This window comes from Zophobas morio, unplaced genomic scaffold, assembly GCF_036711695.1.
Source record: "Zophobas morio isolate AGI-343-1 ecotype UQ-CSIRO unplaced genomic scaffold, CSIRO_AGI_Zmor_V1 ptg000030l, whole genome shotgun sequence".
NCBI lineage: Eukaryota > Metazoa > Arthropoda > Insecta > Coleoptera > Tenebrionidae > Zophobas > Zophobas morio.
The window spans coordinates 1136182-1157650 of record NW_026972135.1 but is presented as its reverse complement, the minus strand read 5'-3'; the positions used below and the strand labels follow the sequence as shown (position 1 = coordinate 1157650).

Below are 21469 nucleotides of genomic sequence, written 5' to 3'. Positions count from 1 at the left end.
CTTCAATTTTACGATAAACAACTCTTCGAGTTTTCATTTTTAATTTTCTCATTTTTTCGATTTTTTAACTTTTGGATGTTTCGGCTTTTAGATTTTTAATTTTTCGGTTTACAATTTTTTCATTTATTCGATTTTTCAATTTTACAGTTTTTCGACTTTACAGTTTTGACGATTCTACGTCTATGTAACAAAAAACGAAAATTATCGAAAATCAAAATGGTGAAAATCAAATAAATCGGAAAATCGCATAATTGAAAATCCAAAAATTGCAAAATTGAAAAATGGGATAAACTTTGCTTCAATCGTGTTAAATTAGTATTATGTACCTACTTAATAATTTCACTACATTGGATTGCACTGTTTGCGGAGATGCGACTTGGATTTAATTAAGAACCAATAAAATTAATCACTGCAATAGAGACGGCCTGTGTGGGCTGGCCTAATTAATTTATTTGTTCTTAGACATTATAATTGTCATTGTAACATCCGCCTCCTAGTTCATAACCAATGGCAACAGCTTTGTCACAGCCAAACAGTTAGATCAAAACTGATCAAAAAGAAAATTAGTCCCGCCCATCCCGCTTATTCGTTGTGACTGATTGATTCTATTTGCCCTCAAATAAGAGATAAATGTAGGTCTTTTAGCAAAACAAAACTTATCTAGTGCGATATTACATAACTTTTTAATATAAAAAAAGACTGATAAACTTATAACACATCTGGGAGACTTGAAAAACACTTTCGATTTTTTTTTATTGGTAATCTTACAAAATACAGTAATTTAAACAAATATACCTATGAATATATTTAAACATATGCAGATACATTTATAGAACAATGAAACAAAAAATGCACAGACTTATTACACAACCATGAGTCATTTCTTTTCAACTTCAGAACATGCACTGACACGAACTATGTCCGCTTTGGGGGCTAAAGAACGTGGACCACCTATAGGGCATTCAATTTTGTTTCTCGTAAGATCAAAATCGTGAATTTTTACATTTTTCAAAAGGTCGACATTCCATTCTTCTAATTCGTTGGACCTCAGATTCAAACCCTGCAAAATTGTTATACCATTGAAAGCACTGTCTGAAATATTTTTGATGCAGTTATGGTCTAGGTACAACGTAGAGTTTTGTGGAATATTCTTGAAACCTTCTGCAGGAATTGTTTGTAAAGAATTATGCGAAAATATAATTATTAGGCTGGGTGCCCCACGGAACCAGTTACTGTCCCATTCTTTCACTTTGTTGTGCCTAACATCAACAAACTGTAAGTGTTTCATGTCGCGAAAAGCTTCACTTTCTATAACGGAAATAACGTTCCAACCCAATATAATGTCTGTGATTTTTGAACCATTGAAAACTCCCTCTGGAACTTTCTTGATTTTGTTTCCTGTCAGTATGATTTCGTACAAATTAGGCAAATTACGCAAGTCACCTGGTCGAAGTGTGGAAATAAAATTGTTCGCTAATCCCAAAGTACCAATACCTTTGCAGTCAAAAACTGAAGAGTCTATTTCTGCAAAACGGTTGTTGGTCAAAAACAAACGTATTCCAAATTCGTCGTATGGAAACATATCAGCGAAGGCTCCGATCTCTATCTTAGAAATGTTGTTTTTCCCCAGCAGGAATTTCCCCACAGTCACATTTTGAAAGACCCCCCGCTTCAGTTCGTGCAAACGATTTCTTTCAAGGGTTAGTTGTGCTACATTCGATAAATTTTGGAAAGCTCCTTCATGTAGAACCGAAATCAAATTCCTGTGCATGAACAACGACACAACTTCCAGATTTACAAAAGTTCCAGTTTTAATTTCGTACAAATTGTTGTCGCTCAAATCTATGGTGTTAAACTTTGGCAAATCTTTGAAGGTTCCAGGCTGAATTTCTTCCACGTGCACATTTACGATTTCGAGTTTGGACAGTTTGGAGATGTCCTTGAGGGAATCTTGGTACAGAATTTTCGCTGACCCTTGTAGTTTGATGCGCTTCGTCTGATCGACATTTTCGGGGCAACTTTCTTTGATTTGGTGTGTGGAAGCGTTTTTGACCACTTGTGTTTCTTCCCACGAATTGTCAACGTAAAGATAACAAGTTATGACCGCACTGCCACCGGTTGCACACACAAAAGGCGAGTTAAAAGCGAGAAAAACAATAATGCATCTGAAGTTCTTCATGACAGCAACACTTTGAACTTCGTCTTGGTTGTCGGGTTATACTTATATATAGAAAAAATGATAATCTTGTGACACTGACGATGGATATGCGATTTGACCTGCGATGGCCCCATCAAGATAAATTTAACAAGAACCACTTAACCGTTCTAGACGTAAGTTCGGTGGCTCTGACAAAGTTAACTTAGAAGATTTCTGCTATCAATGATATTATTTTTCTAATGCTTTGCTAATGCTACTGAATTTAATAGACGTAATTTAAATTTTGTATCCTCCGTTTACGGTTTATATGTCCGTGTTGAGTTTTACCTTAGACGTCAAAATTTTTGGAAAAAAATCAACGACATTTTCCATATTATAATTCTTGGAAGCATGTTAAATCGTTAGTCAAAATTTAACCATTCATGCCCTCAGGAATTGTCATCTTAAAATTTTGTCGAATAAATGTGTGATTTTTATACTTTTCAACTTTGGATGTCTCAATTTTTCAATGTTTCAAATTTGGGCTTTTTCAGTTTTTTTGTTCTTCAAATTTTCGATTTCTCAAATTTTGTCATCTTCAATTTTACGATTTTAGTTTTTCAAATTTTGATATTTTCAGTTTTCCGATTTCTGAAATAATCTCTTTTTTATATTCTCCCATTTCGCGACTTCCCAAACTTTCGATTTTTCCAATTTTTCAATTTTTCGATTTTTCAAGTTTTTTTTTTCAATATTTCGATTTTTCGACTTTTCGATTTTTGGACTCCTGGATTTTTTGATTTCTCGGTTTTTAATTTTTATACTTTTGGGCTTTTCAATTTTTGGATTTTACTAATTTTTCGGTGTTTCGACTTTTCAGTTGTCCGATTTTCCAATTTTTCACTTTTTTAAATTCTGGGTTTCCATTTCTCAATTTGTCGATTTTTCACGTTTTCGATTTTTAAATTTTAGATTTTCGAATTTTCATTTTCCGATTTTTTGATGTTTGGATTTCCCGATTTTTCAATTTAGCGATATTTTAATCGTTCAATGTCTTGAATTTTAGATTTTTCGATTTCTGGATTTTTTGATTTTTCAGTTCTTCAATTCTTCGATTTTTCGACTTTGCTTTATATTTGTCATTTTTTCGACTGTTTTATATTTCGATTTCTCAAATTTCCAACTTTTAGATATTTTAATTTTACAATTTTGACTATTTGATAATTGTTCAGTTTTACAATTTTTGATTTTTCCAATTTTTCGATTCGATTCGTTTTCCTTCTTTCCAATTTTTCGATTCATTAATTTTTTCAATTTTTAATTCCTCGATTTTTAGTTAGGTATTCAGTGTAGTAGTAATTTTTAATTTCTTCAGTTCTTCGATTTCGATTTCCAACTCTTCAATTTTTTGGTTCTTTTCAGTTTTCCGGTTTTTCCACTTTTGGATGTGCCAATTTTAACATTAAATTTTGTAATGTTTCGGTTTTCTATTTTTCCATTTTTTAACTTTCAGATTTTTGCATTTTTGGTTTTTCAATTTTAGATTTTTCAGTTTTGCGTTTTTAAATTTTCATTTCTTCAATTTTTATTAGTACCTATTTTTTATAGTTTTCATTTTAGAATTTTTCCTTTTTTCAATTATTCGATTTTAAATTTTTTTCATTAATTCGATTTTTTGATTTTTCGATTTATAATAATTTTTCAGTTTCTCCATACATTGAGTTTTCCAATTTTTCAACCTCCTTTGAATGTTACAGTTTTTCGATTTTACAATGTTTCAATTTTATAATTTGTTTTTTCAATTTAAATTTTTTCAATTCTTCAATTTTTAATTTTGCAATTTTCAATTTAAAATCTCCAGTTTTCAATTTTTAATTTATCAATTTTTCGATTGTTTAATTTTTCATTTCTTCAAAATCAAATTGTAATTTTTCGTTTTTTAATTTTATTTATTTTTACAATTTTTCTGTTTTTCAATGTTTCGATTTTATAGTTCGTTTTTTCAATCCTAATTTTCTCAATTTTTCATTTTTTCATTTGTCAATTTGCGGTTTTTCAATTTTTCATTTTTCTTGTTTTTTCAATTAAATTAAATTTTGCAATTTTTCGATATTTTAATATTTCATTTCTTGAAATTTCGCAATTTTTCATTTCCGTTTCTTATTTTCTTTATTTTTTCAATTATTCGATTTTTCAGTGTTTCAATTTTATAACTTTTTGTTTTTTTAGTTTCAATTTTTTCAATTTTCCATTTCTTCAGTTGTCGTTTTGCGATTTTTCAATTTTTTATTCTTCTTGTTTCTTCAATTTTTACATTTTGCAATTTTTCGTTTCAGGTTTTTCAATTGTCCGTTTCTTCAATTTTTCAATTTCATTTATTCGAATTTTCAATTTTTTGATTTTTAATCGATACTGAGTGTTTCAAATTTTCAACCTTTCAGTGTTACAGTTTTTCGCCTTTACTTTTTGTAATTTCTTCAATTCTTCGATTTAGCAATTTTTCCTTTTTTCAGTTTTCCGGTTTTTCAATTTTTTCGACATTTTAGTTTTTCCATTTTCAACTTTTCGAATAAAAAAAGGAAAAAAAATGCAAAATTGTGAAACTGAAAAATCCAAAATTAAAAAACGAAAATGATCGAAAATAGAAATTGTGAAAATCAAAGAAATCGGAAAGTGGGATAAATTTTGCTTCAATCGTGTTAAATTATTACTATTTACTTAATAATTTCACTACATTGGATTGCGCGTTTGCCGAGATGAGACTTGGATTTAATTAAGAACCAATAAAATTTGTCGCTGCAATAGAGACGGACTATGTGGGCTGGCCTAATTAATTTATTTGTTCTTAGACACTAAATTGTCATTGTAACATCCGCCTCCTAGTTCATAACCAATGACAACAGTTTTGTAATAGCCTAACAGTTAAATCAAATTAATTAAAAATAAAATTAGTCCCGCCCACCCCACTTATTCGTCGTGAGTGATTGATTTTATTTGCCCTCAAACCAACGATAAATATAGGTCTTTTAGCAAAACACTTTATAGAAATTGATGTTCCAATACACGGTTATTAGGCTTCCTGCGATATTATATAACTTTTTAACATAAATATTGTCTACTGCGCTGCCCAAGCGAAAACACTGGTAAACTTATGACACGACTTTGGGTTATCGTCGAGAAAATTTTGCAGAAACCTAAATAAAAATGTTTTGTAACATCTGCCATCGAGGATTATATAAATTTAATCAAAAATTAATTTATAAATCGTGTACAATCAACTAAGAACTACTTTGCATCAAGAAATTAATCTTTATTGTCAGACGACGTAAAAAGACGTTTGGTCGTTTTCTTAGCCGACTTGGAAGCCAAAGACACACTCAAATTCAACCTCTCCATCAGCTCCGGTCGCACTACGCAGCAGTAAACCCTTGGGTAGGAACTCGTCATCCAAACACACGTCTCCACCTCACAATCTGGCAGAATCACGGCACTGGAAAAATTCATACTGTTGTCACCAACCACCATGGAGCTGTCTTCCTTATCGTGAATATCCGTTAGGATCTTAACAAAGTGGGTTGGAACCGCAAGTCTCCCTTGAACCAAGCACTGCGTACCATACGTCGTACTTAGCACATGCGTAGTCAAATCCAAATGTTTATTCATCAGGTCTCTGACTTGTTGTTCCACTTGTGACCAACCTCCGGAGTACAAGTCGTGAACTATGGGTGCGGCGTTGATGTAAAAGTAGGTATCGCTTTGTTGTTCGGTGGTATTGAAGTCACAGGGTGGTACCAAGTGGCCGCGGTCTATATTTACCGAAGAAATAGAATGGTACAGCAAATCTGGGTTCTAATCCAGGAAGAAGTCGGATTTCCAGGGGTAGGACGAACAGCTGTCGATGGTACGGCCTACGATGTGTTCGGTGTAGATAGTTTGATGGGTATCTAAATTAAAGCAGACCCGGATCTGGTTCGTGGTGATTAGAATGATGACCCCTGTTTGCCCGTCGGATCCGGAGCAAGTCTCGTTTGTCAGAATGGTGTTACCATGACCGGTACCACCAGGACAAGTTTCCTGGTTGGTACTCGCTAAAATGGTTAGAATAAAGTTCGACTATGTACAACGTAGGTCACTTACTGGTGGTTAGAAGGCAAAGGAAGAGCAGAAGAAAAGCGCCCATTTTTGATACTCAACTGATTAAGTTTAGACACTTGCAAGAATCAAGTGTTATCTTAGCGATAAGATAATTCCAAATTTAGGAACGTTCACAAAAATATTTTTAGCAAAGGAGTAGAGATCTCATTGAGTGATATGCTGACCGGGATAAAAGTCCAGTTTTATGACAAGCTCGAGTGTTTACAAACTTCTTCACACTTAGTGAATCCCACGACAAAGTTGCGACGCGTTTTGCCAACATGGCCGGTAACATCAGGATAACTGGTTGTCATCATCTATACAACTAGTTGTCCTGATGATGCCAACCTTATTGACACAAATATGCCTTATTTATTGCTTTCGGGTTCTGACTGTAGCTGTTTGGCATCTAAATCGGATTATGGATATATTTTCAAATAAATAAATAAATGAATAAATAATGATTTATTGGCCAACAGAATACTTCCATTTACAAGACAAATTAATTACAACTCTTAACCAATAATAAGATACAATAAAACAAAAATATTAAATTACCGTCCTAGCTTACACTATCTTATCAAAAACAGATATACTTATTTTTATATTCGTCATATTTAACGTCGTCGTCTACAAGTCTGAAAATTTGCATAAGTTGGTGATTAAGCGTGCACTGATAAAGTATTCCCTCATTACTTTCAGAAAAATGAGAAGGAAAAACTGTACACAAAATAAGTAAAAACGTAGTGTCCAGGCGGACGTCCTGTTATTAACACCCACGTATGTTTCATTTTCTACATTTTCTAAAATAATAATCTTGAAAAAGTAGGGGAAAAGTGCCTAAAATGATCCCCTCAGGTCAAATGATCCCCATCAATTGTAAGAAAATTTGTGGCTCCATCTACCAAACATAACTGTCATTTGATTAAGCGCTCTGTAATTAGTACCTTCTGAAAGTTTGATGGCGTTCTGTGTATTCTGCACAAATTTGTGCCAAAATATGTAAAATAAGCACCTCTGATCTAAGGTAAGATATATTTTAAAAGTCCATTACTTCCATTTGAAAGGTCTTATAGCGGTGGTAGTTTTGACAGGATTAGATACATTTCAGTCGTAGGTTAGTTATGATATTTTTACCGCATGTAAAAATTGAAGGTTAGTTTACAATTTTTGAATGCGGATATGCTACCTAAGGCGAAATGATCCCTTTTTCTTGAGGCAAAATGATCCCGGATCATTGGGCGGGGCTAGTACCTGCTAAGATAAGACTGATTTTTGCAAATCATATACCCTCTAAGAAAAGAGAGGGTGGGTGGGCGGGGCTAGTACCTGCTAAGTTAAGACTGATTTTTGCAGATAACATATCCTCTAACTCCGCCCACCTACTCTTTATTTTCTTTGAGGGAATACCATTTGCCAATATCAGTTTTATCTTAGCAAGTACTAACCCCACCCACCCGCCCCTTATTTTCTTAGAATGTATGTTATTTGCCAATATCAGCCTTATCTTGCCAAGCACTAGCGCGGCCCATCCGCCCTTTATCTTGTTAGAGGGCTAGTACCTAATAAGATAAGACTGATTTTCGCAAATGACATATCCTCTAACCCCGCCCACCCACCCTTTAGTTTCTTCGAGGGAATACCATTTGCCAATACCCGTTTTATCTTAGCAGTTACTAGCCCCACCCACCTACTACCTGCTAAAATAAAACTGATTTTCGCAAATGAAATACCCTCTAAGAGAGGAGAGGGAGGGTGGGTGGAGCTAGTACCTCTTAAGACGGGGAAATTTAAATAATTTAAAAGAATTTTAGGGATTTTCGTGTTCTATTTTTGGGAAATTCTCAGTCTTAAGAGGTACTAATCCCAGTCACCCGCCGTCACTTTTCTTAAAGGGTATCTAATTTGCCAAAATCAGTTTTATTATTATTTATTATTATTATTATTATTATTATTGTTGTTGACCACCCCTACAGATAAACCAATTATTAGGGTGGTATATTAGGGCTAACTTAGATTGTTGGAAATGCATAATTAAATAGTTAAAAATTAAAAATTTTTTATTTTTTATATTAGCAAGTATTAGCCCCACCCACCCACCCTCTCTTTTCTTAGAGGGTATATCATTTGCCAAATTCAGTTTTATCTTAGCAGTTAGTAGACCCGCCCACCCGCCCTCTCTTTTCTTAAAGGCTATATCATTTGCCAAATTCAGTCTTATCTTAGCACTTACTAACCCCACCCACCCACCCTCTTTTTTCTTAGAGTGTGTGTCATTTGCCAAATTCAGTTTTATCTTAGCAGTTACTAGTCCCACCCACCCACCCTCTCTTTTCTTAGAGGGTATATCATTTGCCAAATTCAGTTTTATCTTAGCAGGTAGTAGGCCCGCCCACCCGCCCTCTCTTTTCTTGGAGGGTATCCCATTTGGCAAAATTAGTCTTATCTTAGCACGTACTGATGACTAAAGTATTGTCTCAAACTCTTCCAGAAATTATACACCCCGTATTTTCGGTGCTTTTCAAACTTTTTTTGTTTATTTTTTTTTTAAGAATTTATTTTTTTGTTAATTTTTGAAATAAAATATTTATCAGTTAAGTCATGATTTGATTTTTCTTGTTGATGCTGTCCCCTTATGGTGAAAATTCAAAGGGATCATTATGCCCATGCCGAGGGATCATTTTACCTATGGGGATGCCTAAAATGAGCCTTTTGTAAGGTCCTGGAAAAACGTTTATAACTTTTTTTATAATTATCGAATCACCAATTGGCTTATACTGTCACCTAGATAAATCAATGTTCTTACAAATAATGCTACAGTTTTACATGAATAATAATAATTTGTATTTTTTAAAGAATTTCTCCCTTAGGGGGATCATTTTAGGCACCTTTCCCCTACTCACGGTAAGTATAGTTCCAGTGATAACTTTCGCTCTCACTCTATTTTCTACAGTTCTCCACTTCCCCTTATATTAGAGCTGTGAAATATTGGTCGAATATTGACAACTGCAACTGTACAAAATCATTTTAAAATTAATATTTTTGGAAACTACAGTAGTTGAACTGAAATGTTCAACTGAAGCACCCGGTATTGTTATACTCACCGAAGATTTAAAAAAATACAAACGTCAAGATGTGCAACATCTTGTCACTGCGTTCAACTCAAACTGAAAATGTTCTTCCACACAGCAAACCGTAGTGTTTTCCTTAAAAGATTGTTCTCCATTTATCACCATAAAATGTGACTAACAATTTACCAACTGGGAATATTTGAACATCACCTGCTCAGTTATAAATATTGTGATAAATAAACATCCTGCAACGTGTTTATTACTTTGAAATCTTTCTTTGACTTACGTATTTTTACATTAATGGAAGGATATATAAACAAATGTCACTTCAGCAACCCCCTTGGACAAAATTGACATCTCCATCAATGTCGCCAACAAGATTAAACAAATTTAAGAAGATAATAGGAAGACAAAATCATCAAAATGAATTACTAAATACGAAGAACAGACATGGTCCAGAAAGAAAAAAGCTGTTAACAACCTCGAGCGAGAAATTAAGAAGAATATTTTTACCCAATACTTAAGCAAAACATCCAGAAACTCTAGTTATACATGATAAACAAAAGAGTGAAGCCTGAATACGCAAATTTCCTAACACGTGGTTTACAATACATGAACAATTTCATGACTGTTAAATTGTATTAGAACCAGGAACAATAATTGGGAATTTATACATGAACTGTGAATTTACAAGGAATAAACACGTGGAAATTCGTAATACTTCCGATCAGAAAAACATTCATAATACCGTCTGTTCATTAATTAAGTATTTAGAACAAAAAGACAATTAGAATCTGTCAATTTAACGTCCACTGATCTAAAGAATTACTGAAGGCAAATTGGGACAGCACAATACTATTTATTCTGCAATTAAAAACCGAAACTGAAAATCATTTCGAACACTTGCGTGTTTATTGGAACCCTAAATCTTTTGAGCTTTTAGTGTTTTATTTTTTACGAATTTGAAAAAGTGTTGAGGTACCCATGGTGTATTACTTTGGGACCCCATGGAGATTTTTTTATAAATTATTTAAAAGAATTTTGGGGGACTTTGGTGTTCTATTATTGGAAAATTCTGAGCTGACCCGTTTTTGAGTCAATTTTGGGAACCAGTCTTTTTTTGAAAAATTTAAAACAATTTCAGGGTTCTAGGTATTCCTGTTTGGAAAGAATTTGAAAGTGCTTTGGAGCTTCTAGTGTCTATTCTTATAATAATTTAATTTAATTTTTAAAAGGATACGTCATTTCCTAAAGTCAGTCTTACTTTAGCAAGTACTAGCCCCACCCACACGCCCTCTATTTTCGTAGAGAATGTGATTTGCCAAAATCAATCTTAACAGGTTCTAACCCCGCCCCCCGCCCTCACTTTCTTAGAGCGTATGTCATTTGCCAAAATCGGTCTTATTCTAGCAACTATTAGCCCCGCCCACCCACCCTATCTTTTATTGAAGGTTATATCATGATGTTTTAAGATCTGTCTATTTTGCTATGGTTCAATCGCGACTTACTTACGGTATTTCTTTTTGGGGTACCTAAATCTGCATCCGCAGAAAAAGTTTTTAAATTGCAAAAACGGCTACTGAAAATTATGTTTTATCTACATACACGATCCTCGTGTAAAGAGATTTTTGTATTACATAACATATTAACAGTTCCTTCATTGTATATTTTGGACTTGGTTACAAATATTAAGACAAAAGTTTGCCAGTTTCCAAGAGGTGGGCAAATACAAAGTAGTCACAATTTAAGAAATAATGAAGATTTACAAATGAATTTCTCAAGGTTGGAGATTGGTAAGCAAAATGTAAATTATATAGGTGTACTTTGCTACAATAAAGTCAGAAAAGTGATAAAGGATTGTGACTTAATGAGTATTAGTTTATTTAAGAAAAAGGTTCGTAGCCATTTAAGCAGTAGAGGGTATTATAGCATTGATGAATATTTGTGTTCCCAATTTTGACTAGACCTATGTACTGTAAAAGTATTTGTGTCACAATAAACTTAAACTTAAACTTATCATTTGCCAAAATTAGTCTTATCTTAGCAGCTACTACCCCCTTCACGCTCTCTTTCTTAGAGGGTATGTCATGGTAAAATAAACAGATTTTGGCAAATGAGATGTCTTGTAAGAAAAGAGAGGGTGCGTAGGTGGTAAGAAGAGAGCGGGTGGGCGGGGTTAGTACCTGTTAAAGTCAGTTTTATCTTAGCAGTTGCTAGCCCCGCCGACCCGCTCTCTATTTTTTTAGACAGATCTCATTTGCCAAAATCAGTCTTATCCTAACAGGTACTAGCCCCGCCCACCCACCCTCTCTTTTCTTAGAAAGTATGTGATTTTCCAAAATCAGCCTTATCCTAGCTGGTAGCTGCTGAAATATGAGATATATCTGATTTTGGCAAATAAGATATCCTCTAAGACAAGAAAGGGCTGGTGGGCGGGGCTAATACCTGTTAAAGTAAGACCGATTTTGGCAAATGAGATACCTTGCAAGAAAACGAGGGGGTGGGTGGGTGGGGTACTAGTAGCTGCCAAGATAAGACTTATTTTGGCAAATAAGATATCCTCGAAGACAAGAGAGAGTGGGTGGGCGGGGTTAGTACATGCTAATTTTATCTTAGCAGCTACTAGTACCCTACCCACCGACCCTCTGTTTTTCTTGCAAGGTATTTTATTTGCCAAAATACGTCATACTTTAGCAGCTATTAGCCCCCCACGCTCTCTTTCTTAGAGGATATGACATGCTAAAATAAGACAGATTTTGGCAAATGAGATGCCTTGTAAGAAAAGAGAGAATGGGTGGGTGGGGCAGTGGCTGCTAAGATAAAACTGATTTTGGCAAATAACATACCCTCTAAGAAGAGAGAGGGCGGGTGGGCGGGGCCAGTAGCTGCTAAGATAAAACTGAATTTAGCAGGTACTAACCCAGCCCACCCGCTCTCTATTTTTTAGAGAGATCTCATTTGCCAAAATCAGCCCTATCTTGACAGGGACTAGCCCCGCCCACCCACCCTCTCCTTTCTCAGAGAGTATGTGATTTTCCAAAATCAGTCTTATCCTAGGTAGTAACTGCTGAGATATTCCAGATTTTGGCAAATGACATACCTTCCAAGAAAAGAAAGGGTGGGTGGGCGGGGCTAGTACCTGCTAAAGTAAGACCGATTTTGGCAAATGAGATATCTTGCAAGATAAAGAGAGGGTGGGTGGGTGAATGGGGTACTAGTTGCTGCCAAGATAATATTGATTTTGGCGAATAAGATATCCTCTAAGACAAGAGAGGGGCGGGTGGGCGGGGCTAGTAGTAGCTGCTAAAATCAGTTTTATCTTAGCAGCTACTAGCACGCCACCCACCCACCCTTTCTTTTTCTTGCAAGGTATCTCATTTGCCGAAATCCGTCTTACTTTAGCAGCTACTAGCCCCGCCCACCCGCCCTTCTCTTGTCTTAGAAGATATCTTATTTGGCAAAATCAGTCTTATCTTGACAGCTACTACCCCCCACGCTCTTTTTCTTAGAGGGTATGATAGGTAAAATAAGACAGAATTTGGCAGATGAGATGCTTTATAAGAAAAAGAGAGGGTGGGTGAGTGGAGCTAGTAGTTGCTAATATAAAACTGATTTTAGCAGGTACTATCCCCGCCCACCAGCTCTCTATTTTTTAGAGAGATCTCATTTGCTAAAATCAGTCTTATCTTAACAGGTACCAGCCCCGCCCACCCACCCTCTCCTTTCTTAGAGAGTATGTGATTTTCCAAAATCAGTCTTATCCTAGGTAGTAACTGCTGAGATATTTCAGATTTTGGAAAATGACATACCAAGAAAAGAAAGGGTGGGTGGGCGGGGCTAGTACCTGCTAAAGTAAGACCGATTTTGGCAAATGAGATACCTTGCAAGATAAAGAGAGGGTGGGTGGGTGGATGGGGTACTAGTTGCTGCCAAGATAATATTGATTTTGGCGAATAAGATATCCTCTAAGACAAGAGAGGGGCGGGTGGGGGGGGGCTAGTAGTAGCTGCTAAAATCAGTTTTATCTTAGCAGCTACTAGTACCCTATCCACCCACCCTCTGTTTTTCTTGCAAGGTATCTCATTTGCCGAAATCCGTCTTACTTTACAGCTACTAGCCCCGCCCACCCGCCCTTCCCTTGTCTTAGAAGATATCTTATTTGCCAAAATCAGTCTTATCTTGGCAACTACTACCCCCCCCACGCTCTTTTTCTTAGAGGGTATGTCATGGTAAAATAAGACAGAATTTTCCAATGAGATGCTTTATAAGAAAAAGGGAGGGTGGGTGAGTGGAGCTAGTAGCTGCTAATATAAAACTGATTTTAGCAGGTACTATCCCCGCCCACCAGCTCTCTATTTTTGAGAAAGATCTCATTTGCCAAAATCAGTCTTATCTTGAGAGGTACTAGCCCCGCCCACCCACCCACCCTCTCCTTTCTTAGAGAGTATGTGGTGGTCCAAAATCAGTCTTATCCTAGGTGGTAGCTGCTGAGATATTTCAGATTTTGTCAAATGACATACCCTTCAAGAAAAGAGAGGGTAGGTTGACGCGGCTAGTACCTGCTAAACTAAGACGGATTTTGGTAAATCAGATACCTTGCAAGAAAAAGAGAGGGTGGGTGGGTGGGGTACTAGCAGCTTCTAAGACAAAATTGATTTTAGCAGCTACTAGCCCCGCCTCTCTTGTCTTAGAGAATAACTTATTTGCCAAAATCTGTCTTACCTTAGCAGCTGCTACTCCCCCCCCCCTCTCTTTCTTAGAGGATATGTCATGCTAAAATAAGACAGATTTTGGCAAATGAGATGCCTTGTAAGAATGCAAGAAAACAGAGGGTGGGTGGGCGGAACTAATAGCTGGTAAGAGAAAACGGATTTTGGCAAATAATATTCCCTCTAAGAAAAGAGAGGGCGGGTGGGCGATTCTAGTAGCTGCTAACAAAACTGATTTTAGCAGGTATTAGCCCCGCCCACCCGCTCTCTATTTTTTTAGAGACATCTCATTTGCCAAAATCAGTTTTATCCTAACAGGTACTAGCCCCGCCCACCTACCCTCTTTTTTCTTAGAGAGGATGTGATTTTCCAAAATCAGTCTTATCCTAGCTGGTAGCTGCTAAAATATATCTGATTTTAAAATAGGACAGATTTTGGCAAATGAGATGCCTCGTAAGAAAACAGAGAGTGGGTGGGCGGGGCTAATAGCTGGTAAGATAAGACGGATTTTGGCAAATGATATACCTTCCAAGAAAAGAGAGGGTGGGTGGGCGGGGCTAGTACCTGTTAAAGTAAGACCGACTTTGGCAAATGAGATACCTTGCAAGAAAAAGAGAGGGTGGGTGGGTGGGGTACGAGTAGCTGGTAGGATTAAACTGATTTTAGCAGCTACTAGCCCCGCCCACCCACCCTCTCTTGTCTTAGAGGATATTTTATTTGCCAAAATCAGTCTTATCTTAGCAGCTACTACCCCCTTCACGCTCTATGGGGGTATGTCATGGTAAAATAAACAGATTTTGGCAAATGAGATGTCTTGTAAGAAAAGAGAGGGTGCGTAGGTGGTAAGAAGAGAGCGGGTGGGCGGGGTTAGTACCTGCTAAAGTCAGTTTTATCATAGCAGTTACTAGCCCCGCCCACCCACCCTCTCTTTTCTTAGAAAGTATGTGATTTTCCAAAATCAGCCTTATCCCAGCTGGTAGCTGCTGAAATGTGAGATATATCTGATTTTGGCAAATAAGATATCCCCTAAGACAAGAAAGGGCTGGTGGGCGGGGCTAATACCTGTTAAAGTAAGACCGATTTTGGCAAATGAGATACCTTGCAAGAAAACGAGGGGGTGGGTGGGTGGGGTACTAGTTTCTGCCAAGATAAGATTGATTTTGGCAAATAAGATATCCTCTAAGACAAGAGAGGGGCGGGTGGGCGGGGCTAGTAGTAGCTGCTAAAATCAGTTTTATCTTAGCAGCTACTAGCACGCCACCCACCCACCCTCTCTTTTTCTTGCAAGGTATCTCATTTGCCGAAATCCGTCTTACTTTAGCAGCTACTAGCCTTGTCTTAGAAGATATCTTATTTGGCAAAATCAGTCTTATCTTGACAGCTACTACCCCCCACGCTCTTTTTCTTAGAGGGTATGCCATGGTAAAATAAGACAGAATTTGGCAGATGAGATGCTTTATAAGAAAAAGAGAGGGTGGGTGAGTGGAGCTAGTAGTTGCTAATATAAAACTGATTTTAGCAGGTACTATCCCCGCCCACCAGCTCTCTATTTTTTAGAGAGATCTCATTTGCCAAAATCAGTCTTATCTTGACAGGTACTATCCCCGCCCACCCACCCTCTCCTTTCTCAGAGAGTATGTGATTTTCCAAAATCAGTCTTATCCTAGGTAGTAACTGCTGAGATATTTCAGATTTTGGCAAATGACATACCTTCCAAGAAAAGAAAGGGTGGGTGGGCGGGGCTAGTATCTGCTAAAGTAAGACCGATTTTGGCAAATGAGATACTTTGCAAGATAAAGAGAGGGTGGGTGGGTGGATGGGGTACTAGTTGCTGCCAAGATAAGACTGATTTTGGCAAATAAGATATCCTCTAAGACAAGAGAGGGGCGGGTGGGCGGGGCTAGTAGTAGCTGCTAAAATCAGTTTTATCTTAGCAGCTACTAGTACCCCACCCACCCACTCTCTCTTTTTCTTGCAAGGTATCTCATTTACCGAAATCCGTCTTACTTTAGCAGCTACTAGCCCCACCCACCCGCCCTTCTTTTGTCTTAAAAGATATCTTATTTGCCAAAATCAGTCTTATCTTGGCAGCTACTACCCCCCCCACGCTCTTTTTCTTAGAGGGTATGTCATGCTAAAATAAGACAGAATTTGGCAAATGAGATGCTTTATAAGAAAAAGAGAGGGTGGGTGAGTGGGGTTAGTAGCTGCTAATATAAAACTGATTTTGGCAGATGACATACCCTCTAAGAAGAGAGAGGGTGAGTGGGCGGGGCTAGTAGCTGCTAAGATAAAACTAATTTTAACAGGTACTATCCCCGCCCACCAGCTCTCTATTTTTTAGAAAGATCTCATTTGCCAAAATCAGTCTTATCTTGACAGGTACTAGCCCCGCCCACTCACCCTCTATTTTTTTAGAGAGTATGTGATGTTCCAAAATCAGTCTTATCCTAGATAGTAGCTGCTGAGATATTTCAGATTTTGTCAAATGACATACCCTCCAAGAAAAGAGAGGGTAGGTGGACGCGGCTAGTACGTGCCAAAGTAAGACGGATTTTGGTAAATCAGATACCTTGCAAGAAAAAGAGAGGGTGGGTGGTTGGATGTACTAGTAGCTGCTAAGACAAAATTGATTTTAGCAGCGCTATTAGCCCCGCCCACCCGTCCTCTCTTGTCTCCCCCCCCCCCACAAACCCTCTCTTTCTTAGAGGATATGTCATGCGCAAAATAAGACAGATTTTGGCAAATGAAATGCCTTGTAAGAAAACAGAGGGTGGGTGGGCGGAACTAATAGCTGGTAAGATAAAACGGATTTTGGCCAATGATATTCCCTCTAAGAAGAGAGAGGGTGGGTGGGCGGGTCTAGTAGCTTCTAACAAAACTGATTTTAGCAGGTATTAGCCCCGCCCACCCGCTCTCTATTTTTTTAGAGACATCTCATTTGCCAAAATCAGTTTTATCCTAACAGGTACTAGCCCCGCCCACCTACCCTCTTTTTTCTTAGAGAGGATGTGATTTTCCAAAATCAGTCTTATCCTAGCTGGTAGCTGCTAAAATATATCTGATTTTAAAATAGGACAGATTTTGGCAAATGAGATGCCTCGTAAGAAAACAGAGAGTGGGTGGGCGGGGCTAATAGCTGGTAAGATAAGACGGATTTTGGCAAATGATATACCTTCCAAGAAAAGAGAGGGTGGGTGGGCGGGGCTAGTACCTGTTAAAGTAAGACCGACTTTGGCAAATGAGATACCTTGCAAGAAAAAGAGAGGGTGGGTGGGTGGGGTACGAGTAGCTGGTAGGATTAAACTGATTTTAGCAGCTACTAGCCCCGCCCACCCACCCTCTCTTGTCTTAGAGGATATTTTATTTGCCAAAATCAGTCTTATCATGGCAGCCACTAGCCCCGCCCATCCACCCTCGCTTTTTTTAGAGGGTATCTCATTGCCAAAATCAATTTTATCTTAGCCAATACTGATGATTAACTTTTAGAAAAAATGATCAAAATTTGTTTCCTTTTAGGTTCTAGGTATTCCTATTAGGAAAGAATTTGAAAGTGCTTTGGAGCCTGTAGTGTCTTTTCTTATAATAATTTAATTACATTTCTTAGAGAATACGTCATTTGCTAAAATCAGTCTTATCTTAGCAGGTACTAGCCCCGCCCACCCACCCTCTCTTTTCTTGGAAGGTATATCATTTACCAAAATCACTATAATCTTTTAGCAGGTACTTGCCCGGCCACCCGCCCTCTCTTCTCTTAAAGGATAGCCAAAATCAGTCTTGTCTTGGCTGCTGCTAGCCCCGCCCACCCACCCACCCACCCTCTTTTTTCTCAGAGGGTATGCCATTTGCCAAAATGAGTTTTATCTCAGCTAACTGATGACTGACTTTACAAAAAATGATGAAATTTTTAACATCCTCTCTAGTGTTGCTTTATTAAAAATAATGTACAACGATTAATGATTTCTGGTTGTTATGGTTATTGTCCTAAAAAATAAAAGGTGGATTTCAGTCACCATCGTTATAAAATTACGTGTTTTTCGTAATCTACTTCACAAAGAATTTTTTTATTATTTTTTTGGGACTCCCGAAACCCCGTGCATAACATACTGAAGAGTTAATCCGCCATTTTCCAGACACCCGGAATATAAGATAGTCTTACATGTGTAATTTATGAATCCGTGTTGAATTTTTACCAGAAACGTCCGGATATTTGCAAAAAAATCTAAATTATATAACAACATTTTGCATTATCAAATTTTAAAGTTTTTCGAAAATGCTGGATATGTTTCACTGTAGGTACTTCGGGTGCGAGGAAAGTTGAGTCGAAACAACATTTGGCTTTTTTTTTGGGGAAGACAAATATTTCATTAAAATTTAACATTAAATTACAAAATCATTTTTTTCTTGATTGAAGTTTTTGTGCTGTAGGTACAAGCATTGTTTCAAATTTTCGCTTTCAAAATTGTTAAATATATTGACAAAATGGTACCCCGACAAAATGGCCTGGGGCAAAATTGTGCCAACAAAAACTCTAGACAAATGAGCTCCCAACAAAAATGCTGCACAAAATAGTTTCGTCAAAATCGCTTAAGATTTAAAACCTGGAAGTGAGCAAAAACAACACATAACCTTGACTTGACCTGAACTGACCTGACCTGAAATGAACACATAACGAAACAATGTAAAATAAAGCTTCAGTCTAGGAAACTTAAACTACAAGAGAAATAATTTTTTCCTTAAATATAACAAAAACAACGTAACAAAATTTTAAGCAGAAAATTATCTTCGACACATTATAAGGTATCTTTTGTAATTCAACACCAATAACAATAACTCATTCCACTCCAAATATTTATTTATCTTAGTCAAAACACAACGTTATCTGTTGTTTGCGTCAAGCAAAACTATTCATCAAAAACAAACAAACATTTTTATTCTACCATCGTTCTTTATAATCAACATCATCCTTTTCAAGCCCGAAACGTTGCATAAGATCCTTATCAAGCTTACAACAATAAACTATTCCCTCACTATACCCAAAGCACCCACAAAACGGAATAACATTTTTACACAAAGACTGTTTAAACGGACTCTCCGTCGTCACCGCCGCCGTAGCATTATTCACCCCCACAAAAACCTCATTTTGCCCATTTTTGAAAACCACAATTTTGAAAAAATACTCCGGATAAGTATAATTGTACATATTAAACGCAAATAAAACCCCTCCACTCCCAGTGATAACTTTCACCGGACTCGACTCCTTGTTGGCCCTCGCCCTCACCTCTTCTTCGATCCATCTCCACTTCCCCCGATTCAGATTGCTAGCTTGCGGAGCCGCATTTATGTAATAGTATGTCATTTTTCTTTCGATGTCGGTGTTGAAATCGGCTCGAGGACTCAAGTGACCTCTGTCGGAGTTATTGGACACCTTCTTGTAGATTTTGTCGGGGTTAAACTTGTAGAAGAAGTCTTTGGACCAGGAGGTTCTTCCATCTGTGGAGTTGCTGGTGTTGGTGCGTCCTAGGTAGTGTTTGGTCCAGAAGGTCCTGTGGGTGGTGTTGTCGAAGCAAACGTGGATTTTGGGGGTGAAGTTGCCTTTGGTAATGCCAATGTCGATGATTTTGCCTCTGCCGTAGTTGCAAGACTTGTTGGTGGCTTTAGCGTCGTAGGATTCTTTAATTGTTGAAACTGAAGAATTGTGGTTTTGGCCGGAGGTGGTTTTCGAGTTGCATGGTGTGGATGGAGCTTGAAATTGGAGAAGTTTTGTTTTGATTGTCGTTATATGGGGTTGGAGTTACTTACCAGAGAGGACAAGACATATTAACAAGACACTAACGAAGCGAAACATCTTGTCACTGTGTTCATTTAATCTCAAAGTGAAAATGTTACCGATAGACGTATTGTTTTCCCTAAAAGCTTCCCTTCAATTTATCACCATAAAATATGACTAATAGTTTGCCGACGAATGTTTGAACAATAGCTGTTCGGTTGTCATAAATAATATGGAAAATAACGTGCGTATATTTACAAATGTTTGAATAAATCGAGATACTCCTTACATCACTGATCTTCTTCTACTATTTACATACTTTAATGGTCAATTCAAAACACTTTTTATGACGCCATAGTGTCACCACGCTTACAAAAATTTTTTCTGCTTCGAGTATTACATCAAATATTAATTTGGACGGATATAGCAACAGTCCTTCCTCATATAATTTTAACTCAACTAATATTTTCAAAGCCTCAATAGTTTCCAAATCTTGTGTAGTAACACTTGAAATACAAGTATGAAAGCGTAGTTGGTTGTTCTTTATGGTACTAATGATGAATCCCAAAAGATAATAAAGTGATACTGAGACTGTGAAATTAATCGCATTTCCGTTTTAAATTCTTTGCGTTAGGAATTGGTTTAGGCTTTATAACACTCGTAGTAATTCCGAAAGTGTTCAAAATTTCCATGGATTGGAAAGACTCTAAAGAGTCTAACGACTAAAGATTTTAAAGGCTCTGAGGGGTCTAAAGACTCTAAGGACCCTAAGCGGTCGAAAGCTAAAATTCTGTTTCGAATACTTGAAAGATTCTAAAGGTTCTACAGAAATTCACAAAGCTAAAGTTTCTAAAACTTGTAAAAATCTGAAATACCTAAAAATCATCAAGATCGGAAAAATGCTTTCTTTAATTTTTGTAAATCCTAAAAGCACTGAAGTCCTTGAACACTATAATTATTATCTTATAAATCTTGGAGACTGTAAAGATTCAAGAGATTCCAAAAATTCCAAAGACTTAGACTCTTGAGATCTATAAATTTTAGAAAATCTAAAAAATTTATAGAGTGGGAAAAATGTGATAGACCTAGAAATATTGAAACTATTGGAAAAGGTTGAATTCCAAATTTTGGTTTAACTGGAGCCCTTAATTCTATAAATTTTGAAAATTATGCAAATTACGAAGATTCCCAAAGAAAATAAAAACCATTAAATCCCAAAATTCCAAAGTTTACAAATATTTGAAATATTTAAGAGGTTTCAAATCTTTCAAAATTTCGACACATTCTAAAAATTTTGAAATTTTGATACACTAGATTACTAGAATATGTGAATTGCAAATACACCAAAGATGCTAAATAAACTAAAGTTTTGGGGTCTAAATACCATCCAACAAAATCTTAAAAATTGTAAAAATTTGGAAGTACATAGAAATTTTAAAAATTATAAATTTTATAAAATTTATAGTAATGCACAAGTTGTCGCCTGAGAACTTGTTTGATCCACAGACCGGAACGCGCTCAAGCCAATGTCGACTCTAAGCGTTCAGAATTTCTGCGGAAAATAGTTACAATTTAGCAGTTTTTTGACATACAACTCTATTTTTGTTTAACTATGAATTAATTATTTAATTCTGTTCTATTTTGTATT

The 21469-nt window shown here is 36.6% G+C and overlaps 2 protein-coding genes across 2 annotated transcripts; both read right to left on the bottom strand.

The window, feature by feature from the left end:
• Positions 1–877: 877 nt before the first annotated feature.
• On the bottom strand, positions 878–2179 carry LOC135137856 (insulin-like growth factor-binding protein complex acid labile subunit). The gene has a single exon (XM_064067610.1). It carries the CDS (start codon positions 2177–2179, stop codon positions 878–880), a length of 1302 nt encoding a protein of 433 aa, XP_063923680.1.
• Positions 2180–18871: 16692 nt separating this feature from the next.
• On the bottom strand, positions 18872–19930 carry LOC135138390 (uncharacterized). Its single transcript, XM_064068360.1, has 2 exons — positions 19854–19930; positions 18872–19796 (listed from the first exon to the last, which is right to left on the bottom strand). Exons 1-2 carry the CDS (start codon positions 19897–19899, stop codon positions 18988–18990), a joined length of 855 nt encoding a protein of 284 aa, XP_063924430.1. The 5' UTR covers positions 19900–19930; the 3' UTR covers positions 18872–18987.
• Between the last annotated feature and the right edge of the window lie 1539 nt (positions 19931–21469).

Bases quoted from the DNA above. Each gene is read 5' to 3' on its own strand.
- LOC135137856 (XM_064067610.1), bottom strand. From the start codon at position 2,179: ATGAAGAACTTCAGATGCATTATTGTTTTTCTCGCTTTTAACTCGCCT.
- LOC135138390 (XM_064068360.1), bottom strand. From the start codon at position 19,899: ATGTTTCGCTTCGTTAGTGTCTTGTTAATATGTCTTGTCCTCTCTG. The intron at 19,797-19,853 runs GTAAGTAACTCC...TCCAATTTCAAG, and splicing joins AATATGTCTTGTCCTCTCTG to CTCCATCCACACCATGCAAC.